General features: G+C 44.7%; 1 protein-coding gene across 1 annotated transcript; it reads right to left on the minus strand.

The window, feature by feature from the left end:
- Positions 1–6,505: 6,505 nt before the first annotated feature.
- Positions 6,506–20,493, minus strand: LOC122060524 (UDP-glycosyltransferase 87A2-like). The gene is made up of 2 exons (XM_042623636.1): positions 19,815–20,493; positions 6,506–7,545 (listed from the first exon to the last, which is right to left on the minus strand). The coding sequence occupies exons 1-2, from the start codon at positions 20,344–20,346 to the stop codon at positions 6,668–6,670; spliced, it is 1,410 nt and encodes a 469-aa protein (XP_042479570.1). The 5' UTR covers positions 20,347–20,493; the 3' UTR covers positions 6,506–6,667.
- Positions 20,494–21,761: the final 1,268 nt, after the last annotated feature.

A 21,761-nucleotide genomic window follows, 5' to 3' on the forward strand; every position in this document is an offset into this window, starting at 1 on the left:
AAAATGAGAGAAGAAAAATGAATTTTACAATGGTCACTAGGCCAAAGGGAAGGCCTCTAGTAGGGGTGAAACAGGGTCAGGTTGGGCCAGGTTTCTTAAAATCCTAATCCAACCCTAGGTCCCCAAAACTCAACCTAGGCCCAATCCAACCTTGTCGGGTTCATACTCAGACCCAACCCTTTTGGGCTCAGGGTTAGGCCAGGTTGGGTTGGGTTGACCCTAGCTGGTTTTGTATTTATTTATTTATTTATTTTTTAAGGTAGGGAGGGGAAGTAAGTAATAGCTAGTAGACTCAAACTTGAGACCTCCCGGTGAGCATTCTTTTTATGCACCACAGCTTACCAATTGTGCTAGGCAATTATTGGGCCAGCTTAAGAATATAAGAAAATGTTTGTTTATAAAATTTTAGACAGACTCATTGTATTTCTACACATGTGGGGTTGCATGAAACTAGAGTCTCAGCCTTTTTTCTATATGGCTAGGAAGTAAGTGCATTCAAGTTATTGCTCTTCATTCTATCACTTCAAATAGATCAGGATTAATTTGGGCCGGGCTGGGCCTAAATCTCAACTTAGACCCAGCCAACCCTGATCAGGGTTGAGTCGGGCTGGGTCGGGTTGACCCTCATAATCGGATTAGATAGGGTTTGGGCTCAGGGAGGGCCAGGGTGGGTTCGGGTTGTTAGGGACAAACTTACACCCCTAGTCTCTAGTATACATTTTTATAGATATAAATGAATGGTCTGAGTTAGGATTGAGATCTTGTCTCAATGATCTTATTGGCTAGTTAGGATATGGTTGGAAATTTAAGACTTCATGTCGGGCCAAGGTTTTAAATAGCTAACCTAACCAATGAAAATTGGGTGATGTTAATAAATCGGTTTTTTTATCTGGTTTCCTTAAGTGGAGCGTCAAAACAAGGCAATTATCGCCCCCATTAGGACCTAGGTGGCCAAATCTTTATAAATAAGAGATTTGACCATCAAGAGCATAAGTTTTTACATACATTTTTTTTTTTTACCTACCTATTGATTCTATTTGCAAAGGTTCATGCAGGGCAACGCAAGTTTTTACATAAATTTTTTTTTTATAACAACTACCTATTGAGATCTATTTGCAAAGGTTCGTGCAGGGCAAACGCGTAGAGCAACAAAGCCCTCTCTTCCATGTTCAATGTCTGACAAAGTAATCCTAATCTTGTGTTGTCCCTTCACTTAACTATTTTTGTTGTTCCACCCCACAACATGTATGATCTATTTCATTACTTAAAAAAAATTAAAAAATAAAAAATAAAAAAAAAATCATAGAACATAGAATAACAACAATCACCATAATCCTTATCCCAACCAAATGGGATCAGCTATATGAAAATAAGCCGTATAAGCTAGGAGATGGGGAGTTTGGATTCCTTTTTCTTCTCATACTGAACTAATAAATATATTTATTTAAGAAGAAAGATATCTTGGTTTTGATCCATGCACAAGAACTTTTTTTTTATACAAAAACTATTATTTATTGAGGATGAGAATTATTAGATACTTTTATGGACAGTTTTTCACCAGTGGTCAAGGATTTAGTTGTCAGTATACCAATATGATACCAATCTGGATCGGATTATATCGGTCTGAATAGATCAATTTTGTCTTTACTTTTCACAAAAAATATATTTTTTTTATGATTATATCCTTGTTTCAATATTGACATCCGATTCAAATCAATCAAGTCAACAAATATCGAATACAATTGATACAACTAATTTAATATAGATACTTAAATCCATATCAATGACTGAATGATGAAATGATCCAGATGTAACACCCCCACATTCTCTCCCCGACTCTCTCCTTGTCATTTATCTAAGGTTGCGATAGACCATGGTGAATGAGACCTTAAGAAAATTCAGTCCTACTTTATTCTCTGACATTTTTTTTTTAGGGGTTGGTTTGAGGAATTGGGTGGTTAAGATTCTCCACCATAATTATTGTATAAAAAATAAAAATAAAAGAATTATGCCACCATATGTGCCCTCTCCATCACTGTATGGGCTTTAGTGGAGAAATCAGCACTATGAAGATGCTTTTTTACCGGCCACCTATTGGCCCTACAGACACATATCTAAAGTGAGTCTTCTTATTAAGTCATGAGAACATAATATTCCCTTGCTTGCTCTTTATACATGAGAACTAATCCAAAACCAGAAGACTAAAGGGAGAAATCTTATCCACCCCAACGCATGAAGCACAACATGCCTACGAAAGCAAGTGGTGCGTCATCTTATGACACAATCTGCTTGAGTTGTTTATCTTTTCTTTACCCTATCGCCCTTGTCTTTGGATCCCCGGCCTCTTTTAACTTTTAGATCTAGTTTTTTGGAGAATTTTTTTTTTTGCCACGCGGTGAAGTTGATCAGTTCATCTAAGATTCACAAATCTTCATATGATTTTAGATTTATTTCAAAATATCCTCATATACCCTTAAATGCATCTAAGTTTGGTTAATGAGAATTCATTGATCACCGTAGCCTTATGGAATCTTGATCCCAGATATTTTTTTTCTATAATATTATTTGTTAAGGAAGAGTGTTGTTTCATTCTTAATTGTACAAGGTTCAAAGTACATGATTTTTCAGCTCAATCAAAGAGTCACAACTTAGATGAAGAAATTCTCTCTTCACCATAGGTTAAACAAATTGGTTTAAAAGTTTTTATTTTCTTTTGAGTCATTTACAAGTTAAGGGCAATGGAGGTAATTTGGTCCGCCTATCATGCCGCTCAAGGATATTTGCTATCAGGAAAAGTTGGATTATGTGACGTAAATTTTGTAGACCAATAGTCCCTTTATATATCCCATCACATATGCCAAATTTAAATCCAAATGACTTTTGTTAATTGACATATAAAGCTTTAAGAATCTAAGACTATGGGAGAGTATTGCACATGAATTATAAAATATCATAGACATGCATGCCAACACACACGAGAGTATATGGTTGAATATGACTATAATCCAAATCTTTCACTATCTATCCAACAATAAAAAAATTGCAACATTAGTTTTTCATTTGATAAAATTTTGTGGACCATTAAGGCAAGATAATCTTGGTGGCCATGGAAATGCCATTTTTCACATTAGATAATTGGTAGTAAGAAGAAAGTTATTAGAAGGTCACAAATGTTAGTAAAATTTTAGGTTTCATCATAATTTTCCACGTAGCAAACATTGGTTTTTTTTTTTTTTTTTGGGGGGGGGGGGGGAGGGGGGGTGGGGTGGGGCGGAGGGTGTTGTGGTGGTAGAACATTAGCAGGTTGATATGGAAAAAATTTCTTTGCTAAACGGGTAGTAGAAAAATTCCTCCTACTCATAGTCGCATGCATCGAAATGGAATAATCCCCTTCCCCTATGGCTTCGCAAATACCCCTTTAGGTGTTAAAATTTTTCAAAAATACCCCTTTAATCGGAGTGGGATTTCATTTCAATACCTTTGAAGCTTTGAAGCTTTCTGCAACTCTAAGAGAGAAAAGGAAAAAACCACACAAGAACCTTCGATGAATAATTGTAGGACCGTCACACTTGCTCCTCACTCTTCATTGTTTTTCCTTAATCGGTAGCATTGCCCTTTTTCTAATGTTGTTTGGAAATGTATCCTTAGAAAATGCTAACCAAATCTTAGAGTTATCCTACCTTGCGACAAACAATGGAAGTGGGTTCACAAAATCTTCAATAGAAAATCCTCCTATGATGTGATAGGTAGGTTGGCTTTCTCTACTGTGATTCATCGCATTTTGTGGAGAAAAGAACAAAAGGATATAGACAACGTCATCATGCACTATTGAGAAAATCTAGGACATTATCACATTTGAGATTTGGAATAAAGCCCTTCACAATTATGTAATTTGCCGGACTCAAATAAGAATAGGCATCTTGCCTTCACTTGGGATCTTCCTCTTATTGCTTCCCCCTCTAGTTTTGATGTATCATCTTTACTTCTATTTCTCCTCTTTTATGGATGTTTAGATTTATTGAGTTAGGGCTTACCCTTGGCTATTTGGATTGTTGTCTGTCTTCTTTCTTTGGTTTCAGTAAAAATTTTATTCATCACAAAAAGAAAAAAAAATAAAATAAAAGGAAGTAATAATATTTTCTGCTCTTCCATTTTCAGAGTTCATATCAATATTTTCTCTAATTGGAAGAGTGAAAGCATGCAAAGATCATTGGTTTGGTTATAATTAATTTAATTTGGAAATTAAACCTCAGCTGATAATGCTGAATCCATTTTAAGCCAATAACTTTTGGTGGTAGTGCAAAACCAAACTTACCAAATACTATTAATTGATGCATGGAATTAAACAACAGAAAGACAAGACACAGAAGCTTTCAGGTAGCACTGTTGAATGCGAATCACAGACCAACACAATCTGCTTTCCTCGATCTCATCACAGTCATCACTAGCTAAATTATGACAATCACCGAAGATTACACCAGTAAGTGGAAAGGACTAAAGTGATTCAAATAATAAACGCACTAGCTAGGCCATTCATTTTCATCCACTCTTTAGGTTGATAAGATGTTTTAATCATTGTTCTAAAAATCAAATCAGAACTCAAATTAAGATTATTCTTCTATTTTTTATTAAACCCTACCTTGTAGTCCTAGCTTATTGACTTCCCAACAATAGGACCTGATCTTTCTGGGTCTCTGCATGCAGGAGCTCTAGCTATAAAAGGCCTATATCATCTTTCCCTCTCCTTGTGTATCATGCTAGAGATGTAATAAGGTGGACGGGTGGGTTTGTAATTCTGTCAATACATATATCATATATGCCCCATTATAGCCCACCAGAACACAACATGCCCCATCATATCTCAGTACCAAAAGACAGGTTGCTAGGTGAGTGGATGGAGAAGATAGACACCAACAATGATGGCTATATAAGCTGGGAGGAACTAAGGAAAGCCCTTAAGGATTGTGGTTTCTGGTTTGCCAGCCTCAGAGCTCTACGTGCCATTTATGCCAATGATCTTAACCACAACCGTTTAATCGATGGTGACATAGAGCGCTCTCTCTTCATCCGTTATGCCAAGGACCATTGGAAAAAGATCATTGCATAGGTTTACTATATTATTACTGTGTGTTAATTCTGATGTTAATTTTGCTATCACTAGTAGTCTTTTTAGTTGTATTTATCTACTGCAATGGAGTAATCATCCTTTTTGTGGGCTTAATTACCTTGTTTTTCCATTACAAGCAAGTCACTTTTCTCACCTCTAGTCTTATATATGTCTAATCTTATTAGGTTTAGTCTTGTATATGTTATGGGACAAGAGAATGTTATCCATTTGTATGGTCACGTCAACAGGGCATAGACCAATGACAAGGAACGTGGAGGCATCTTCAATGCATTGGGAGAGGGGGGCAACGTAGTCTTTTCACATCTGACTATGCTTAGGCATAGATACATGCAACCGGGTAGCTTTCTTTTTCCCAAATGTTAATAAGGACTCTAGATCAGCTCCCCACATGAGGAGTGGAGTTACCCTTTCCACATGGGATCCTACCACCAATGGGGTATTTGGGTCACAAGTCAGAACAATTAGTACACTATTGACTCATAGTAGTCCGATACACCATGGACAATGAGATCCCATGTGGGTAGATCAAAACATGAGAAAAGGATCCATACTCATGAGGAACCTCACAACCAGTGTACGAGAGCCTGTTGCTGCAATTTATTCACGCACAAAATTAAATGTTGCTGCAATACTACCACAACTAGAAATCTTTTCTAGTCAATGTTGCTGCAAGAGATTCATGATATGGTCTTATTCAGCCATTATCTAATACTCAAAAATTATAAAAATCTTAAGCTTGTTAGAAAATAAACACAGGCAGAGTACAAGACTTATCTGAATATTCCTACTCTTGGATCAGGAACCAATATAATTTGAGTTGAGTTGTATCAGAATGATATTATCCTTAAAGTTTTTAAACACCCCTTATTGTGCAACCGGATTGACTATTGTGTTTATACCACCAAGATAAAACAACTCCCAATCACATAAGGTGCACTCCAATATTTGATTACACAAATATGTCCGAAAGCCATACTCATTATTAGACACAAAGAGACTTAGAAGAATAGAACATATAGTGGGAAGAACAAAACCACTTGTTTTAAAAAAGAATATATATATATATATATATATATCTGTTCATTTACAGATGCATCTGTATGTGTACAAACATCCCCATACACATACAAGTGTGTCTATACACCCATTTATAAGTGTAGACCCACACCCACACTCATCCTTCTCATTAGAAATATTTAGAAACTTTGGCACTAAATATAAATAAATCCAATAGTATCCCTCTTTCAAAATTTTCAAGGGAAATAGCTATAGAGAATCACCGTGACTCAAAAACAATTACGGTTTTGATCTAAAGGGGGGAGGCTTCTTTCATTTTGCTTGATCAATTACTCTTGACTAATGGTGAGAATTACGTCCTACTTTGAATCGAAAATTGATTCATATACTGTGATGAGTTTGAAACATCTAGTAGAGGTTCAGAGAATGGACCGACCTTGCCCATTTTTCAAATTGCATGGGTAAGCTATCAATAGTTCTTATTATAGAGCAATTTGATATAAATTTAGAACTGTAGTCACATTAGGGATGTTGCAGAATGTCCCTGACAAAAGCGTCCAAATTAGTCGCAGAAGATCCAGCCTTGTCAATGGCTCCTTGACAAGCAAGTTGGAGTTCTCTAGCTCTTCTTTTCATCTCTTTACTTCCTTCTCCACTATTGTCCATAAACCTCTGCACAGTCCTGGCAATATCATCTCTTTTCACAACCTCATTTTCATCCCCAGATCCCACCTTCTTCACTCTCCATCCATTTCCCAAGTCATCTGCAATTAATTTACTATTGGGCATTTGATCCCAGAAGATGGGAAAAGTAAGCATAGGAGTACCTGAAAATACACTTTCTAGTGTTGAATTCCACCCACAGTGACTCCAAAAGCCTCCTATGGAAGAATGGCAGAGGACCCTCAACTGGTCACACCAAGGTATCACCAACCCCTTCTCCCCACAAGCCTTCTGTAACCTTGAAGTGTCCTGCCTAGCAATCCACAAGAATGGGAACCCACTGTCATGTAACCCAGCTGCAATCTCGTCCATCTGATCACTTGAAACTGATAGAAAGCTACCCAATGATACATACAAGACAGATCCTTCAGATTGAGAATCTAGCCAATTGATATAGTCTTCATTAATGTTCTTCTTGTCTTTTGGTGTCATGTGAGGTATGGAGGGGCCAACAGGGTACACTGGGAATGGGAGTGCTGCCCTTAGGGCATCTGTGGATTTGGTATCAAGCTCGTAGAAGGATGTGAACAGAAGGCACTGTGCTTTAGGCACCCACGAGATGGCTTCCTTGACTCTACCCAACACTTCTCTACCGGCCCCATTGAAGATTGTTGGCAGGTCTGCTAAGCATATAGAAGAGATCCCCGGGATGTAATCGATGAGTTCATGTCCCCTCTCTGCCACATGAGAGAGCCGGTTTTCTGTCATTTATTTGCATACACTTTTCTACCCAAAAAAATAATAAAAATTAAATAAAGAATAGGAAACAGATAAGAGGGCAACGGCAGCAATGAATTTAAATGTTGGGAATCGTATAGGATACCTAGGGGAAACGTGGATCAGGTCCTCGTACGAGAATTATTTTTGTCTGGTGTGTAATCTATACTTGGACTCCACTAAAAATAAAAACCAATTGAAAGGGGAGAAAGATTAAGTGAAGTCCAAGTGTAGATCAAACACCGTATGAGAATCATTCTAGTACGAATACCTGATCTACCTAGGGGTGTCAAAACTCAGTCTGAAACCCAAAAGAAATTATTGGATCATGTTTTGAGCTGAGATTTTTTGAGATCGAATCTAAACCATATCCCATTGATATCAATAAGACATCAAACTAAAGTTAAAAAATTAGACTGAAATCGAGATAACCCGATAAAAATAATACCAACCCAAAATTCATATAAAATTTTTTTTCATATTTTCTTTAGTGAACTGAGATCAAACATATAGTAAACCAATAAGAAACAAAACCGAAGTTGGTCCAAACCGACATCCCAATTTTATTTTTATTTTTTTCATAAATTTTGATTGCAGGTGTGGGTTTTAGTTCTGCTATGGATGTGAATTGACATGGACCGAAACTCATGTTGATTTCCAAAGATGATGAACAAACTCTCTAAGGCATCAAGTAGATCAACTCTTCTCTCTTAAGTTTGTGATGTTGTTTGGGGCTTGATATGGCCAAATTGATTGCCCAGTAGGGTAAGTACACGCGTCGCCCACCTGGACACGTGTCACCCGCCTGATAGAGGCTGCAAGGACTCTACCACGTCAACCGCGTGAAGAGAATATTCCCCACGAAGGGGATAGGACGTATCCGAGTAGGACTCTAAAAGGAAAGGAGGTGGACCCGAGGAGGACTCCTCCAAGGAAAGGGGAAACCCTAAACCCTAAGAGCTATAAAAGAGGGCCCGAGAGAAAGGTAGAAGGTGAGCATCAAAACCCACACCATTACTTCTGTAAAAACTGTGTGGCCGATCTCTAATTTGAGCGTCAAAGGACTAACCTTGGACAAAGCTCCGGGCCTCTGCCGTTTGTGCTTATGTAGGATCAGCTCATACGGATTTTCGGCAGCAACAGATTGGCGCCGTCCGTGGGAACGACAGTAATGGTGGGGAGAACCTACAATCGTAAGAAGACGAGAGCAGCGTCGAACATGAACGTGGGGGAGGATGAACCTTCAGGAGGGCTCCCTCCCTCGACGAAAATTGGACGAGAAAGGGGGAACAATGATCGGGAAGGTTCCGTGAGGTACCAACATTCGGCCAGATATTCGGTGCGTTGAGATAGTAATCCTCCGCCCCCTCCTGGAGCGCAGGATTATGTGACGGGGGAGTAGTTCGAAGCCCTCCAGGACAAATATGACCGAATGGCCGAGGCAATGAAGGAGGTCTCCAAAGCTGTCTCCCAGAAGACCGGCGGAGCACCGCGAGGCCCCCATATCCAGCCCGAGAGAGCTCGAGACGAGGACCGGAGCAGTACAGGATTGATAAGGTCCGGTCATAATTTTTGAAACCGAGCAATAGGGAAAGTCCCACACCCAAGGGAAGGACGCGGCGTGCCGTCAAAGACCAACATGGGGAACCATGCCAAGGAGACGAACAGAGACACGAGGACTCGGGGTTAAACAGATGATCCGGACCTGAAAGATGAGATCAAGAAGGTGGCAGAAAATCAGACGGGAGCTCGTGAGCCAGACCTCACTAATGACACGGCTCTAGTTGATGAGGTCATGAGGGACTCGCTCCCGATCGACTTTCGCCTTCCAAAGTATGACACTTACGAAGGGTCTGGGGACCCTGTCGATCATCTGGAAGGCTTCAAGGTCACTATGCAGTTCCATCGAGTCTCGAAAAACATTATGTGTCGCACCCTGCCATTGACGTTCAGAGGAGCGGCAAGACTATGGTACGACCGTCTGCCGACGAAATCGATCCAACATGAAGGAGAATCACTGCAGAACTACAGGAAGAGCTTCCAACAAGAGAAGATCACGATCAGAGGTCTGGACCCGAAAGAAGAGTTCACAGCCCTGCTGGAAGGCATCAAGGATAAGGAGCTGAAAAGGTGTTTGGCGAAGCATACACCGAGGAACCTGGCCGAGCTGAGAGCTCGGTGCGATAAGTACATCCAGATGGAAGAAACCCTCCAAGCCGATGAAGAAGCTGAAAGGAAGACGAGAAGGAAAAGGATCTCAAGGGGCGACGACAAACCCTCCGAAGAAGGCAAAAGATGAAAGTCTGAGCGCGATCGGGCACCCAGTCCACCAAGGAAGTTCGAGAAATACGCACCCCTGAACAGGAGACGAACGGATGTATTGATGCAGATAAAGGACTCCCCGGATGCCAGAGCCATGAAGTGGCCCGGGAAGATGGGACTACACCCCGAGAGACGCAATATGGACAGATATTGCCACTTCCACAGGGACCACGGCCACGACACCGAAGATTGTTGGCACCTCAAGGGGGAAATAGAAGGAATGATCCGAAGAGGATATTTAGGCTGATTCGTGGACCGCAAAAAGTAGGATGCCCAAAACGGTAATGACCGTAGGGACAACCGTCGGAGAGATGGCAGAAGCCTCTATGAAAGAAGGGGGTTGGCCTGCAGAGGCAATTAGGAACGGCAAAGGGAGCGGACACCCGAGGAAGCTGACCATCGCCTCCGGGATGAGAATAAGAGCCCAACTAGGGTTATAGCGACAATCTGTGGAGGCCTAACCGCTGGAGAAAGTTCAGTCTCGGCCAGGAAAGCTAAAGCCTATGCGAGAAGCGTACATATGGCTGAATGGTCAAACAAGAAGGCGAGGATAGGGATGGTTATTTCCTTCTCAGACAACGATCTGGAAGGGGTGCACACTCCGCACGACGATGCCCTGGTAGTCACCATGACCATAGCGGATTGCAGAGTGAAGAGGATCTTAGTGGATAATGGCAGTTCAGCTAATGTCCTATTCCTTGAGGCTTTCTAGAAGATGCGCCTGGACGAGGGAAAGTTGAAGAAAGTCGAACACCCGTTGCAGGGATTCTCCGGCGTCCCAGTAAAAGTGGAAGGATCAATTGAGTTGCCAGTAAGAGCCGGCATCAGAGATCGCCAAGTAACAGTCATGATCAACTTCCTGGTAGTAGGCATTATCTCGGCATACAACGCCATACTAGGGAGGGTTGGTTTGAACCTACTAAAGGCTGTCGTCTCCACACCCCATCTCAAGATGAAATTCCCAACCAAGAACGGTGTCGGGGAATGTCGAGGCGATCAGGAGGCATCCCGGAGGTGCTACGCCACTACCTTGTGGGGAAGAGAAAAGGCAGGCGAGGCACTCTCGATAGAAGATCTACGCGATGATGCCAGTTATCAACGGGGGGAACCGGCTAAGGATCTAGTACAAGTTGAGGCCGAAGAGGGGGATAACGCTCGGCAATTCCAGATCGGGGCTATAATGCCAAGGTAACAACGAGAAAAACTCGTCTCATTCCTCCAAAACAACTCTGACGTCTTTTCCTGGTCAGCTTCAGACATGCCTGGAATAGATCGAGAGGTAATAGAGCATCATCTAAATGTTAACCAGGCGAAGAAGCTAGTGCAACAGAAGAAGAGGACTTTCACCCCTGAAAGGCAGTAGAAAATAGATGAAGAAGTAGAGAAGATGCTAAAGGCCCAGTTCATCCGCGAGATTCAACACCCGGAGTGGATATCCAACGTGGTGATGGTCCCGAAGGCAAATGGAAAGTGGAGGATCTACATCGACTTCACCGACCTGAACAAGGCCTGCCCGAAGGACGCATACCCCCTGCTGAAAATAGACCTCCTCATTGATGCCACGGCAGGATACGAGGCACTGAGCTTCATGGATGCATACTCGGGGTACAATCAGATCAAAATGTCAGAGGTTGATGTCCCGAAAACATCATTCATGACCGAGGGAGGATTGTACTGCTATGAAGTCATGCCCTTCGAGCTAAAAAATGCGAGGGCCACCTATCAAAGGTTGGTGAATAAAATCTTCAAGGGGATGATCGGCAAAACCATGGAGGTGTACGTGGAAGATATGCTCGTAAAAAGCCTGAAGGCGGAACAACACATTCAAGACTTAGAAAAGGCGTTCCAAGTGCTTAGGCGGTACGGCATGAAGCTGAACCCGGCAAAGTGTGCATTCGGAGTAGCCTCGGGAAAGTTCCTCGGCTTCATTGTCTCGGAGAGGGAATTGAAGCCAACCCAGTGAAAATAAAAGCCATTCGGGATATGAGGTCACCCCAGAATGTGAAGCAAGTCCAGGAGCTAACAGGTCGAGTCACCGCCCTAGGGCGATTCATGTCTCAGTCGGCTAATAGGTGCCTCCCCTTCTTCAAAGCCTTGAAGGGGATCAAAAAGTTCGAATGAACGGAGAAGTGCGAAAAGTCCTTTGAACAACTGAAGGAGTATCTGGCCGCACTCCCACTGCTGACGAAGCCAAACACCGGGCATACCTTGCAGCTGTACCTTGCTGTATCAGCAGTGGCGATAAGCGTAGTACTGACGAAGGAAGAAGGAAGGCAACAATGGCCAATATACTATGTCAGCCGAACCCTGCTAGATGCCGAAACAAGATACAGAAAGATGGAAAAAGTGGAGTATGCCCTGGTAACAGCGGAAAGAAATCTGAGGCCCTACTTTCAATCACATACGGTATGCGTACTCATAGACTAGCCCCTGAAGAAGATACTGTAGTGGCCGGATATGTCCGGTCGCCTGGTAAACTGGGCCATAGAGTTGGGAGAATTCGACATCCAGTACAAACCGAGAACCGCAATTAAAGCACAGGCCCTCGCAGACTTCATCGTCGAGACAACGCTCCCTGATGATCCCCAGGAGTTTGTCAAGGATCGAGGAGAAAAGGCTTGGGCATTGTACGTGGATGGTGCTTCCAACAGCGCAGGAAGTGGCGCAGGAATCATATTGGTCAGCCCCGAAGATTTCAAGATACCTACGGTTCGACTTCGATGCCTCCAACAATGAAGCAGAATACGAAGCGTTAATAGCCGGAATTAATCTGGCTCAGGATTTGATGGTACAGGACCTAGAGGTGCACAGTGATTCACAGCTCGTGGTACGACAGGTGAATGGAGACTACGAAGCCAAGGAACAAAGGATGGTTGGGTACTTGAAGACAGTGCGAGAAAGAATAACAATCTTCAAGAATTTTGAGATAAGGCAGGTGCCACGGGAAGAGAATGCTAGTGCAGACACACTATCGCAGTTGGCCACCTCCGACTTCACTGACCTCAGACGATCGATGTATTTTGAAGTACTACCACAGCCAAGTACCGAAAGACCCCAAGAGGTATTACCCGTAGACGAATACAGCCATAGCTGGATGGATGCCATAACCGAATACTTGAAGGAAGGAACACTCCCTGAGAATAAGGACGAGACAAGGAAGGTACGAATGAGGTCAGCACGCTTCCTTCTGAAGCACGGGACGCTTTACAAAATAGGGTTTACCATGCCGTACCTCAAGTGCCTGAACCCCACCGATGGCGAGTACGCTCTCCGAGAAGTGCATGAAGGGATATGCGGCCAACACCTGGGAGCCTGGGCCTTGGCACATAAAGTGCTAAAGCAGGGCCTATACTGGCCGACAATGAGGAAGGACGCGAAATCATTAGTCAAGAAGTGCGTCAAGTGTCAGATGTTCGCCCCCGTTCCCAGGCAGCACTCTACCGAGCTCTCGTCTCTATCGAGCCCAATACCATTCGCCATGTGGGGAATCGACATCCTGGGCCCATTCCCCCTGGCCACGAGACAAAGGAAATTTGTCATGGTGGCGGTAGACTACTTCACGAAATGGGCAGAAGCAGAAGCCGAAGCACTGGCGACGATAACCGAAAAGAACATAAGGGACTTCTTCCAGAGGGCGGTAGTCTATCGATTTAGAATCCCTCGGGTTGTGGTAACGGACAATGGAACTCAGTTCGCCAACCCGACCTTCGGCTTGTTCTTTGATGCCCTCAGCATTGACCACAGGAAAACCTCTGTCGGTTATCCACTAACCAACGGGCTGACAGAGGTAACCAACCGTACCCCGCTTCAAGGAATAAAGAAGAGACTGGATGATGCCAAACAGCTATGGGCAGACGAGTTGCACCACATCCTCTGGGCCTACCGCACAACTGAGAGATCGGCCACCGGAGAAACACCCTTCATTTTAACTTACGGCACTGAAGCTATACTTCCAGTGGAGATAGAGGCCACAACCCACCGGATTCAGTACTACAATGAAGAGGAAAACGATGGAGGACTCCGAGCGAATTTAGACCTCTTGGCCGAAGTCAGGGACACCTCGCAAGAAAGGATGGCCGCTTACCAACAGAGGTTTGCGAGGCACTACAGCACCAGAGTTCGAAAGAACGAGTTCAGAATGGGTGACCTCGTCCTCAGAAGGGCTGAAGTATCAGACCTGAGACATCAAGGGAAGCTAGCTCCAAATTGGGAAGGTCTCTACAGAGTCTCAAGGGTAATACGACTAGGGTCCTATCACCTGGAGACTACGGGGGGAGAAAGGGTACCCCGATCGTGGAACTCTGAGAACTTAAGAAAATTCTATCAGTAGTGCAGTAGCAAGCACACTTGTTTTTGTAATTTTTCAATTTTTGCTCCTATGCACTTTCAAGTTGTAATTCCTCATCCTAAACTCCGAAGGATCTTATTCATGAAAAATACGAAAGCTGGTTTTTGGATCAATACCAGAGTTTAAAAGACCCTTCTGCCGGAGCTGAGAGGGAACACAACACTTGGTGAAAACCCCACTTGTTCAAGATCCCTTAAAATTCCATAGCCCTCGGACTCAGGAAACCTCTCGGATAAGCCAAGGGAGCGGGACCGAGCCGTACTAAAGTAGAGACGTGCAAATCCTTAGGCTGCCAACAATGGGTTTCGGCCTTCTTGCACCTACCTACGGGCTAAAGATCACCTTACCCGAAAGAACACGAAAAAGCGAAAGTCGAAGAATACGAAGAAAGGGAAATACATTCATTAAAAAGACCCGAAGGCCGAGATTACATAAAAAGACCCGAAGGCCGAGAGTACATGAAAAGGCCCAAAGGCCGAGAGTACATGAAAAGGCCCGAAGGCCGAGATTACATGAAGAAACCCAAAGGCTCATATAAAAAAAAAAGAGGAGCTCAAAGGCTGAGCTAAGACCCAGGGTGGCTTCAGGGGGGTCCATCGGATTCACGGCCTCATCCTTGACATGGTGGGTCTCCTGATCGGAGCCATCATGACCGGGCATCGGAGGCACCTCACGTTGCGCCTGAACCTCACCTTCCTCACTATAGCCTCCATCGTCGGCATCGGCAACCTCGGTGGCTGATGGGGCCGCCTCAATACACTCCTCTTCGAAGATGAGCCTGCTGTCCTCGAAAGAGACCTCTGGGTAACACTCGAGGACCCAATCTCGGACCTCGATAGCACCCATTGTGAACCCAGGGGCAATGGCACACTTGATCTTTTCACGAAAGTCCTCGGGGGATCTATACTTCTCGGCCTCTTGAACCCTTGCCTGCATCTGCGCCTTCAGCTCCGCAAGCTTCCAATCGCATTCCTGACGTGTAAGGAGGAGGTTCGCTTCCAGGTGCTCCACCTTCTCGAGGAGAACCGAACGCTCATTCTCCAAGACCGACTTCTCTCTTTCGGTAGCCTAGAGGTCTCGGCCCATAGCTTCGGCCCGAATCGCCAGCTGACCCATTTGGTTTTGGGCCTACATAAGACACCAATGGTCAGAAGTTGCAATGATAAATAAACCAAGGTTAGAGGATCGAAGCTTACCCCGGCCATGAAGATACAGGCACTCGTTATCATGGCCGCTGTCCCTTGCCGTTGAGCTTCGGCAGCATCTCGGGGAAGACTGCCCTTCATTACCAACTCACGAACAACACGCCCGACTGACAAGGTGTCGTCTTCTTTGACCGACCACTGAGGGACAAATCCCACCTCGGCCCTCACGTTCCCTACCCTCTGGCATCTGAAGTCTGCAACGGGGGAGGAGTCTCGGGCAGGCATGTTATGGCCCAGAGCAGCAAGGGCCTAGACCACCTCGGTGCTTGGTCCCTCGCCCCTGGATCTTTTCTTTAGGGGGTAGCCTCGGAGGAGGAGGGCCCCTTCTTCTTCCCTCTTTGGCCTCTGCTGCTGCTGTGCATCCCACGCCCTGGCCTCCCTTATTTGGGGTTGCCTCTCCGCTGCGGCAGCCCTAGCCTGGCCCTGGAGATTTGCACTGCATGAAGAAACGAAGGGGGTAAGTACAAAATACCGATGCCCGAGGGAAGTAAACTTGGGCTGGCCTAACTCACCCGGGCTAAGCCCGAATCTGAACAGGATGGCATCGGACTTAAGGCTGTCGGACTCGACTGGAGGGCAGGTTTCTTGCGGCCTCACCATCGCCATCGACTCTGCATCTGCCCCGAAAAGGGCAAGGGCGGGCGGAGTTCACCAACCTCAGGTCAGGGATATCCCAGACGGTGCCGAAGGGCAATCCCTCGGACGGCCTCGCGAAGAAGAATTTCTCCTTCCACCCATGGATCGACGTCGGGTAACCGCTCAGCAAGAAAAGGTCCTTCCGAGGGCAGAAGTAGTACCATCCCGAAATCCCCTTATAGGCCTGAAGGAAGAAGCAATTGACGAAGAGAGGGAGAGAGAGAGAGGCCTCTTATGCCTTGAGAAAAGGACGACGAAGCTGAGCATCTGTCGCCATCCATTCGGCGTCAGTTGGGTCGGACAAATCCCGTAGTGCCGAAACACTCGGGTGAAAAAAGGATGGAGGGGAAGCTAAAGGCCGGCCTTAAACGCCTCCTTGTACAAGCATAGCTCTTCGGAGTTTCGATAGCTGGCTCGGTCGGACGATCTGGGCAGCCGGAGCTCAAAAGCGTCCGAGATACCGAAGGAGGCCCTCAATTCCTGCAGTTTCGGCTCATCCATGGTGGAAACGATGTGGAGAGCCTCCACCTCTAAGGGGTCCTAGGTCTGGGCTCGGGAATCGAGCATCCTCTCCCTAAATCCTACACCGTTTGAGCCACCCTCGGACCCAGACGGCCAGGTCACAGACGACGAGTCGCGAGCAGAGGGCAAATCGGTGGAGTCCGAGGACATCCCTTGGACCTCCCCTGGACTCCGACGCCTACGGCTAGACCTTGTCCTCTCGAAGGACGACGGACGACGGACTGTAGTCCGACGAACAAGACATTGAACTTACTTTCGAAGTGTTGCTAAACTAAAACAAAGCCGAGACCAAGGGTAAGTTCTCCGAAAGGAACACCGAGACCGAAGGAAGGCTCTCCGAGGGAAAAAGAAAAGTGCCCCACAAATGGACCCCCACACAATATAACTGGAAGAAAAACGGTACGACTGCCTGAGCATTAATGGCGCCACCACGTCACCGAGTACCAACCCTCGAGGTTTGCTCCCGAACAGACTTGACCGAAGGTCCTCACCTCGATTGGGAGTTCAGGTCAAGGCCGAACGGACCAGACCGAAGATCCTTACCTCGGTTGGGAGTTCAGGCCAAGGCCGAACGGACCTGACCAAAGGTCCAAACCTCGGTCGGGGGCTCGAGCCAAGGCCGAGCGGACCTGACCGAAGGTCCTCACCACGGTCGGGGGCTCGAGCAAGGCCGAGCTGAACTGACCGAAGGTCCTTACATCGGTTGGGAGTTCAGGCCAAGGTCGAACGGACCTGACTGAAGGTCCTTACCTCGGTTGGGAGTTCGAGCCAAGGCAGAGCGGACCTGACCGAAGGTCCTTACCTCAGTTGGGAGTTCAGGCCAAGGTCGAAAGGACCTGACCGAAGGTCCAAACCTTGGTCAGGGGCTCGGGCTAAGGCCGAGCGGACCTGACTGAAGGTCCTCACCTCAGTCGTGGGCTCGGGCAAGGCCGAGCCGAACTGACCGAAGGTCCTTACATCTGTTGGAAGTTTAGGCCAAGGCCAAACAGACCTGACCGAAGGTCCTTACCTCTGTTGGGAGTTCAGGCCAAGGCTGAACGGAACTGACCGAAGGTCCTTACCTCGGTTGGGAGTTCAGGCCAAGGTCGAACGGACCTGACTGAAGGTCCTTACCTCGGTTGGGAGTTCGAGCCAAGGCAGAGCGGACCTGACCGAAGGTCCTTACCTCAGTTGGGAGTTCAGGCCAAGGTCGAAAGGACCTGACCGAAGGTCCAAACCTTGGTCAGGGGCTCGGGCTAAGGCCGAGCGGACCTGACTGAAGGTCCTCACCTCAGTCATGGGCTCGGGCAAGGCCGAGCCGAACTGACCGAAGGTCCTTACATCTGTTGGAAGTTTAGGCCAAGGCCAAACAGACCTGACCGAAGGTCCTTACCTCTGTTGGGAGTTCAGGCCAAGGCTGAACGGACCTGACCGAAGGTCCTTACCTCGGTTGGGAGTTCAGGCCAAGGCCGAACGGACCTGACCGAAGGTCCTTACCTCGGTTGGGAGTTCAGGCTAAGGTCGAACGGACCTGACCGAAGGTCCTCACCTCGATCAGGGGCTCGGGCAAGGCCGAGCCGAATTGACCAAAGGTCCCCACCTCGGTCGGGGGCTCAGGTAAGGCCGAGTCGAACTGACCGAAGGTCTCGGTCGCAAGCAGAACTAAAGCCGAAGCCGAAGGAATAAGGCCGAAGGGACGCAAAAAAAAAAAAAAAAAAAAAAAAAAAGAAAGATGACGAAAAATTTGATTACTCCCACAGGAAGAGTCTCCTGGCGAGAGTAAGGGGGCTCCTGATACGGCCAAATTGATTGCCCAGTAGGGTAAGGACATGCGTCGCCCACCTGGACACGTGTCACCCGCCTGATAGAGGCTACAAGGACTCTACCGCGCCAACCGCGTGAAGAAAATATTCCCCACGAAGGGGATAGGACGTATCCGTGTAGGACTCTAAAAGGAAAGGAGGTGTACCCGAGGAGGACTCTTCCAAGGAAAGGGGAAACCCTAAACCCTAAGAGCTATATAAGAGGGCCCGAGAGGAAGGTGGAAGGTAAGTATCAAAACCCACACCATTACTCCTGTAAAAACTGTGCGGCCGATCTCTAATTTGAATGACGGAGGACTAACCCTGGACAAAGCTCTGGGCCTCTGCCGTCTATGCTTGTGTAGGATCAGCTCATACGGATTTTCGACAGCAACAGGGCTAATACCTAACGATAAACCCTCGATATATAACTATAATAGTTGTCCATTTAATACTACCATTGATGGAACTAGCTATACTGATTCCACCCAAAACATGCTACCATTGGAAACGCCAACCATGGTTGTTTGATCTAAGAGCAATGAGCGGTTGTTGTAGGAACTCATTCATGAGACCCGCATCGATGAAGCCGTGCTAGATGAAGAGATGGCCAAGATCCAAACCAGCTATCATTAAGGGTAATTTGATTATTACGAAGCATAAAGTCATTATTTAACAGCTCTTTCTCACGAAACGAAACAGATGATAGAATTTTTAGATTAAGGGGAGAGGAGTGATATTTCCTTTAATGTCAAATATTACCTTCCACACATTGATATTTTTCTCTTGTGATTTAAGTCATTCATTTAGTTAAAAAAAATTATTTCATCATAAAGATTCATAAACAATATAATAAATTCATAAAGGAAATTTATTTATCTGAGATCCCTCACCCTATAAAATATGTAAAAAATCTTTTTATATATGAGAATGGTAATGACGTACTTCTCACTTGCAAGAATGCTTCAGGATTTTTGTTTCATTATTTTATTTTTGAGAAAATGATTTTTCCCACAGCAAACATTTTCCCTTTTATTTTCCTTTTCTTTCCTGTCGTCACCCCAGATCGATGCATGTGACATTCTAATTATCCAAATAAGACAATCAGATGACCCAGATCTAACGAGTGAAAACATGGGAAGTATTGCTCCCAGCCAGGATATTCTTTTCTTGGGTAAATAGCCGTTAGATATACTGCAACGTTAATTGAATACTTTAATCTTTTACTTAAAAAAATATATTTTTGAATACTTTAATTCTAAAATCTAGAGATTCGTCTCCCCTCCAGGTAACCATCCCACTCCATCTCACACCGTCAATGGGATGTGATCCCCACAGTGTGAGATGAGGTGGGGGTGGTTACCCTAGACTCTAGTGGTCGTTGTGGTAATTAAGTCTGTACAGCGATGGCGTACCTGATAAGTTGGCAGGGAAATGTCCGTTTTGTACAAGGAGGTCGAAATGATAGAACATTGAGAAGACTGGGGGTGACATGGTCCACAGTGATGCCACCGGAATATTCCTTCGGTTCCCTACCCCAACAGCCCACACCAAGTAAGTATCCGCTATAATGGCCGTCGCCGGAGTCTCTAGTTCTAGCTGGTCCAGCAGCTTCTCAAAGGGATCTTCCACCTTAGTCATAACCTCTTCGAGGAAGCCGGCGAAGTTGCCGGCGCGGCCCTTCTCCGAGGGTATGACATTAGGGATAGAGCGGAACCGGATGTTATCTGGCTTGGGATCGGAACCTATGAAGCTCAGCCACTCTTCCGTCACCACGAAGCTGATGAGAATATCATCACTACTGCTTCCACTTCCACTTCCTCTGGACGCGAGAAGCTTGCAGAGGTTCATCATAGGGTTGATGTGGCCTCGACCAGGATACGGCATCGCCACAACGTGGCACGATCTCCTATGGGTTTTACTTGTATCTGCTTTGACGGAACCCATGGCCGCAATAAAATGCTCAAAAAATCAAAACTGTAAGACTAGGAGGAACTTTCTTTTAGAAGCACAGGAGAACTAGGTAGTCTCTGGAGCCTGAAGGAGACTTTCAAGTGTAACTGTGTGAGGGTCCTTACCCCAAAAAAAAAAGTGTGAGGGGTTAGTTCCAAAGGACTGGAATAACCTAAATTATCCTATAAATCTACTAAATCAACCACTTGATTTTCCTTTTTTTTTTTTTTTTTTTTTTTTATAACAAAAATTCACTATGATAAACATTTGTATAACTAATTGCTTTAGATACACAAAGATCATGACGGAGTGGAATTAGATCATTCACGTATTCGGATCAGGTTTATGTATAAGAATAATTTTGGATGTCCTTGATGTTTAAATTTAGAATCTATTAAATGAAGAGAGAAACTAGATTCCAAATCTACAGACTAAGGGCATACAAGAACAATCTCATACATGAACCTAATCCTCCAAACAATTTTATAATTCGCAATTTTTCAAAGCCGAACCTTATAGTAAATGAAACACATTAATGATTAAACACAAGGACACAAGAGCCAATGAGGGGGGACCACGGGTAGCTATGAGTCTATCTCCACATGCAACACAAGTCCCACCTCTCTCTCTCTCTCTCTCTTATGGTTTTAGGTTCTCTCATAGTTTCCGAATCAGTATATAAATTGATCAATTCATATCGATATCGATCATGATTGATAATGATTTTTTTTTTATTCTATTGAGCTTAATAGTGCCAATGGCCACTTAATTCTACATATGTCCACCCTCATCTCTTGGGAGAGTCTTAACAACATCTAAGTTAAGGAACTATTAGTATCTTTCCTACTTTCTAATTTGTACCTTCCCTTAAGAGAAGGAACAAATTTTCTATAAGCGAGGAGGACCCTACACCACAGACACAAGGTTGTGGAATGACCACTGTGCCCTTGCGTGTGGGTGTAGAGACTCTTGCGGACATAAAACCTTTGCCCAAAATAAAATTAGTACCCTCCCTACTTTTTTGAAAGCTCATGTGGATCTTCCATTCTAGCCTTTTTGGTGGGACCTTTCTCAACTCTTCTGTGAGTCTTTTACATGGCTCCTAGTGAACCCTTGCATAATGAAAAAGTATGTAAATTTTCACAATATTTGTCATACATAGAAAAATGAAAAAGGTAATAAAGGGATGAAAATTTTGTACTTGTTTCTCAGGACCATCACATAAATGCAGTTATTATTGTAAACTTATGTACACTATTCATGAAAAAATTAATTTTTTATACAACTTTTTTATCCTCATATTTTCTCTCTTTCTCACTTCACTTCGAATTTCTTTCACCAAATCCCATCCCATGAAAAATTACACTATTCATTATTTACTTTTCTTACCTTTTCTTTATCCACCCAAG

The sequence above is a fragment of the Macadamia integrifolia genome, chromosome 14 (assembly GCF_013358625.1).
Source record: "Macadamia integrifolia cultivar HAES 741 chromosome 14, SCU_Mint_v3, whole genome shotgun sequence".
Classification (NCBI taxonomy): Eukaryota; Viridiplantae; Streptophyta; class Magnoliopsida; order Proteales; family Proteaceae; genus Macadamia; species Macadamia integrifolia.

Bases quoted from the DNA above. Each gene is read 5' to 3' on its own strand.
- LOC122060524 (XM_042623636.1), bottom strand. From the start codon at position 20,346: ATGGGTTCCGTCAAAGCAGATACAAGTAAAACCCATAGGAGATCGTGC. The intron at 7,546-19,814 runs GTACGCCATCGC...CTCATGTGGCAG, and splicing joins TTTCCCTGCCAACTTATCAG to AGAGGGGACATGAACTCATC.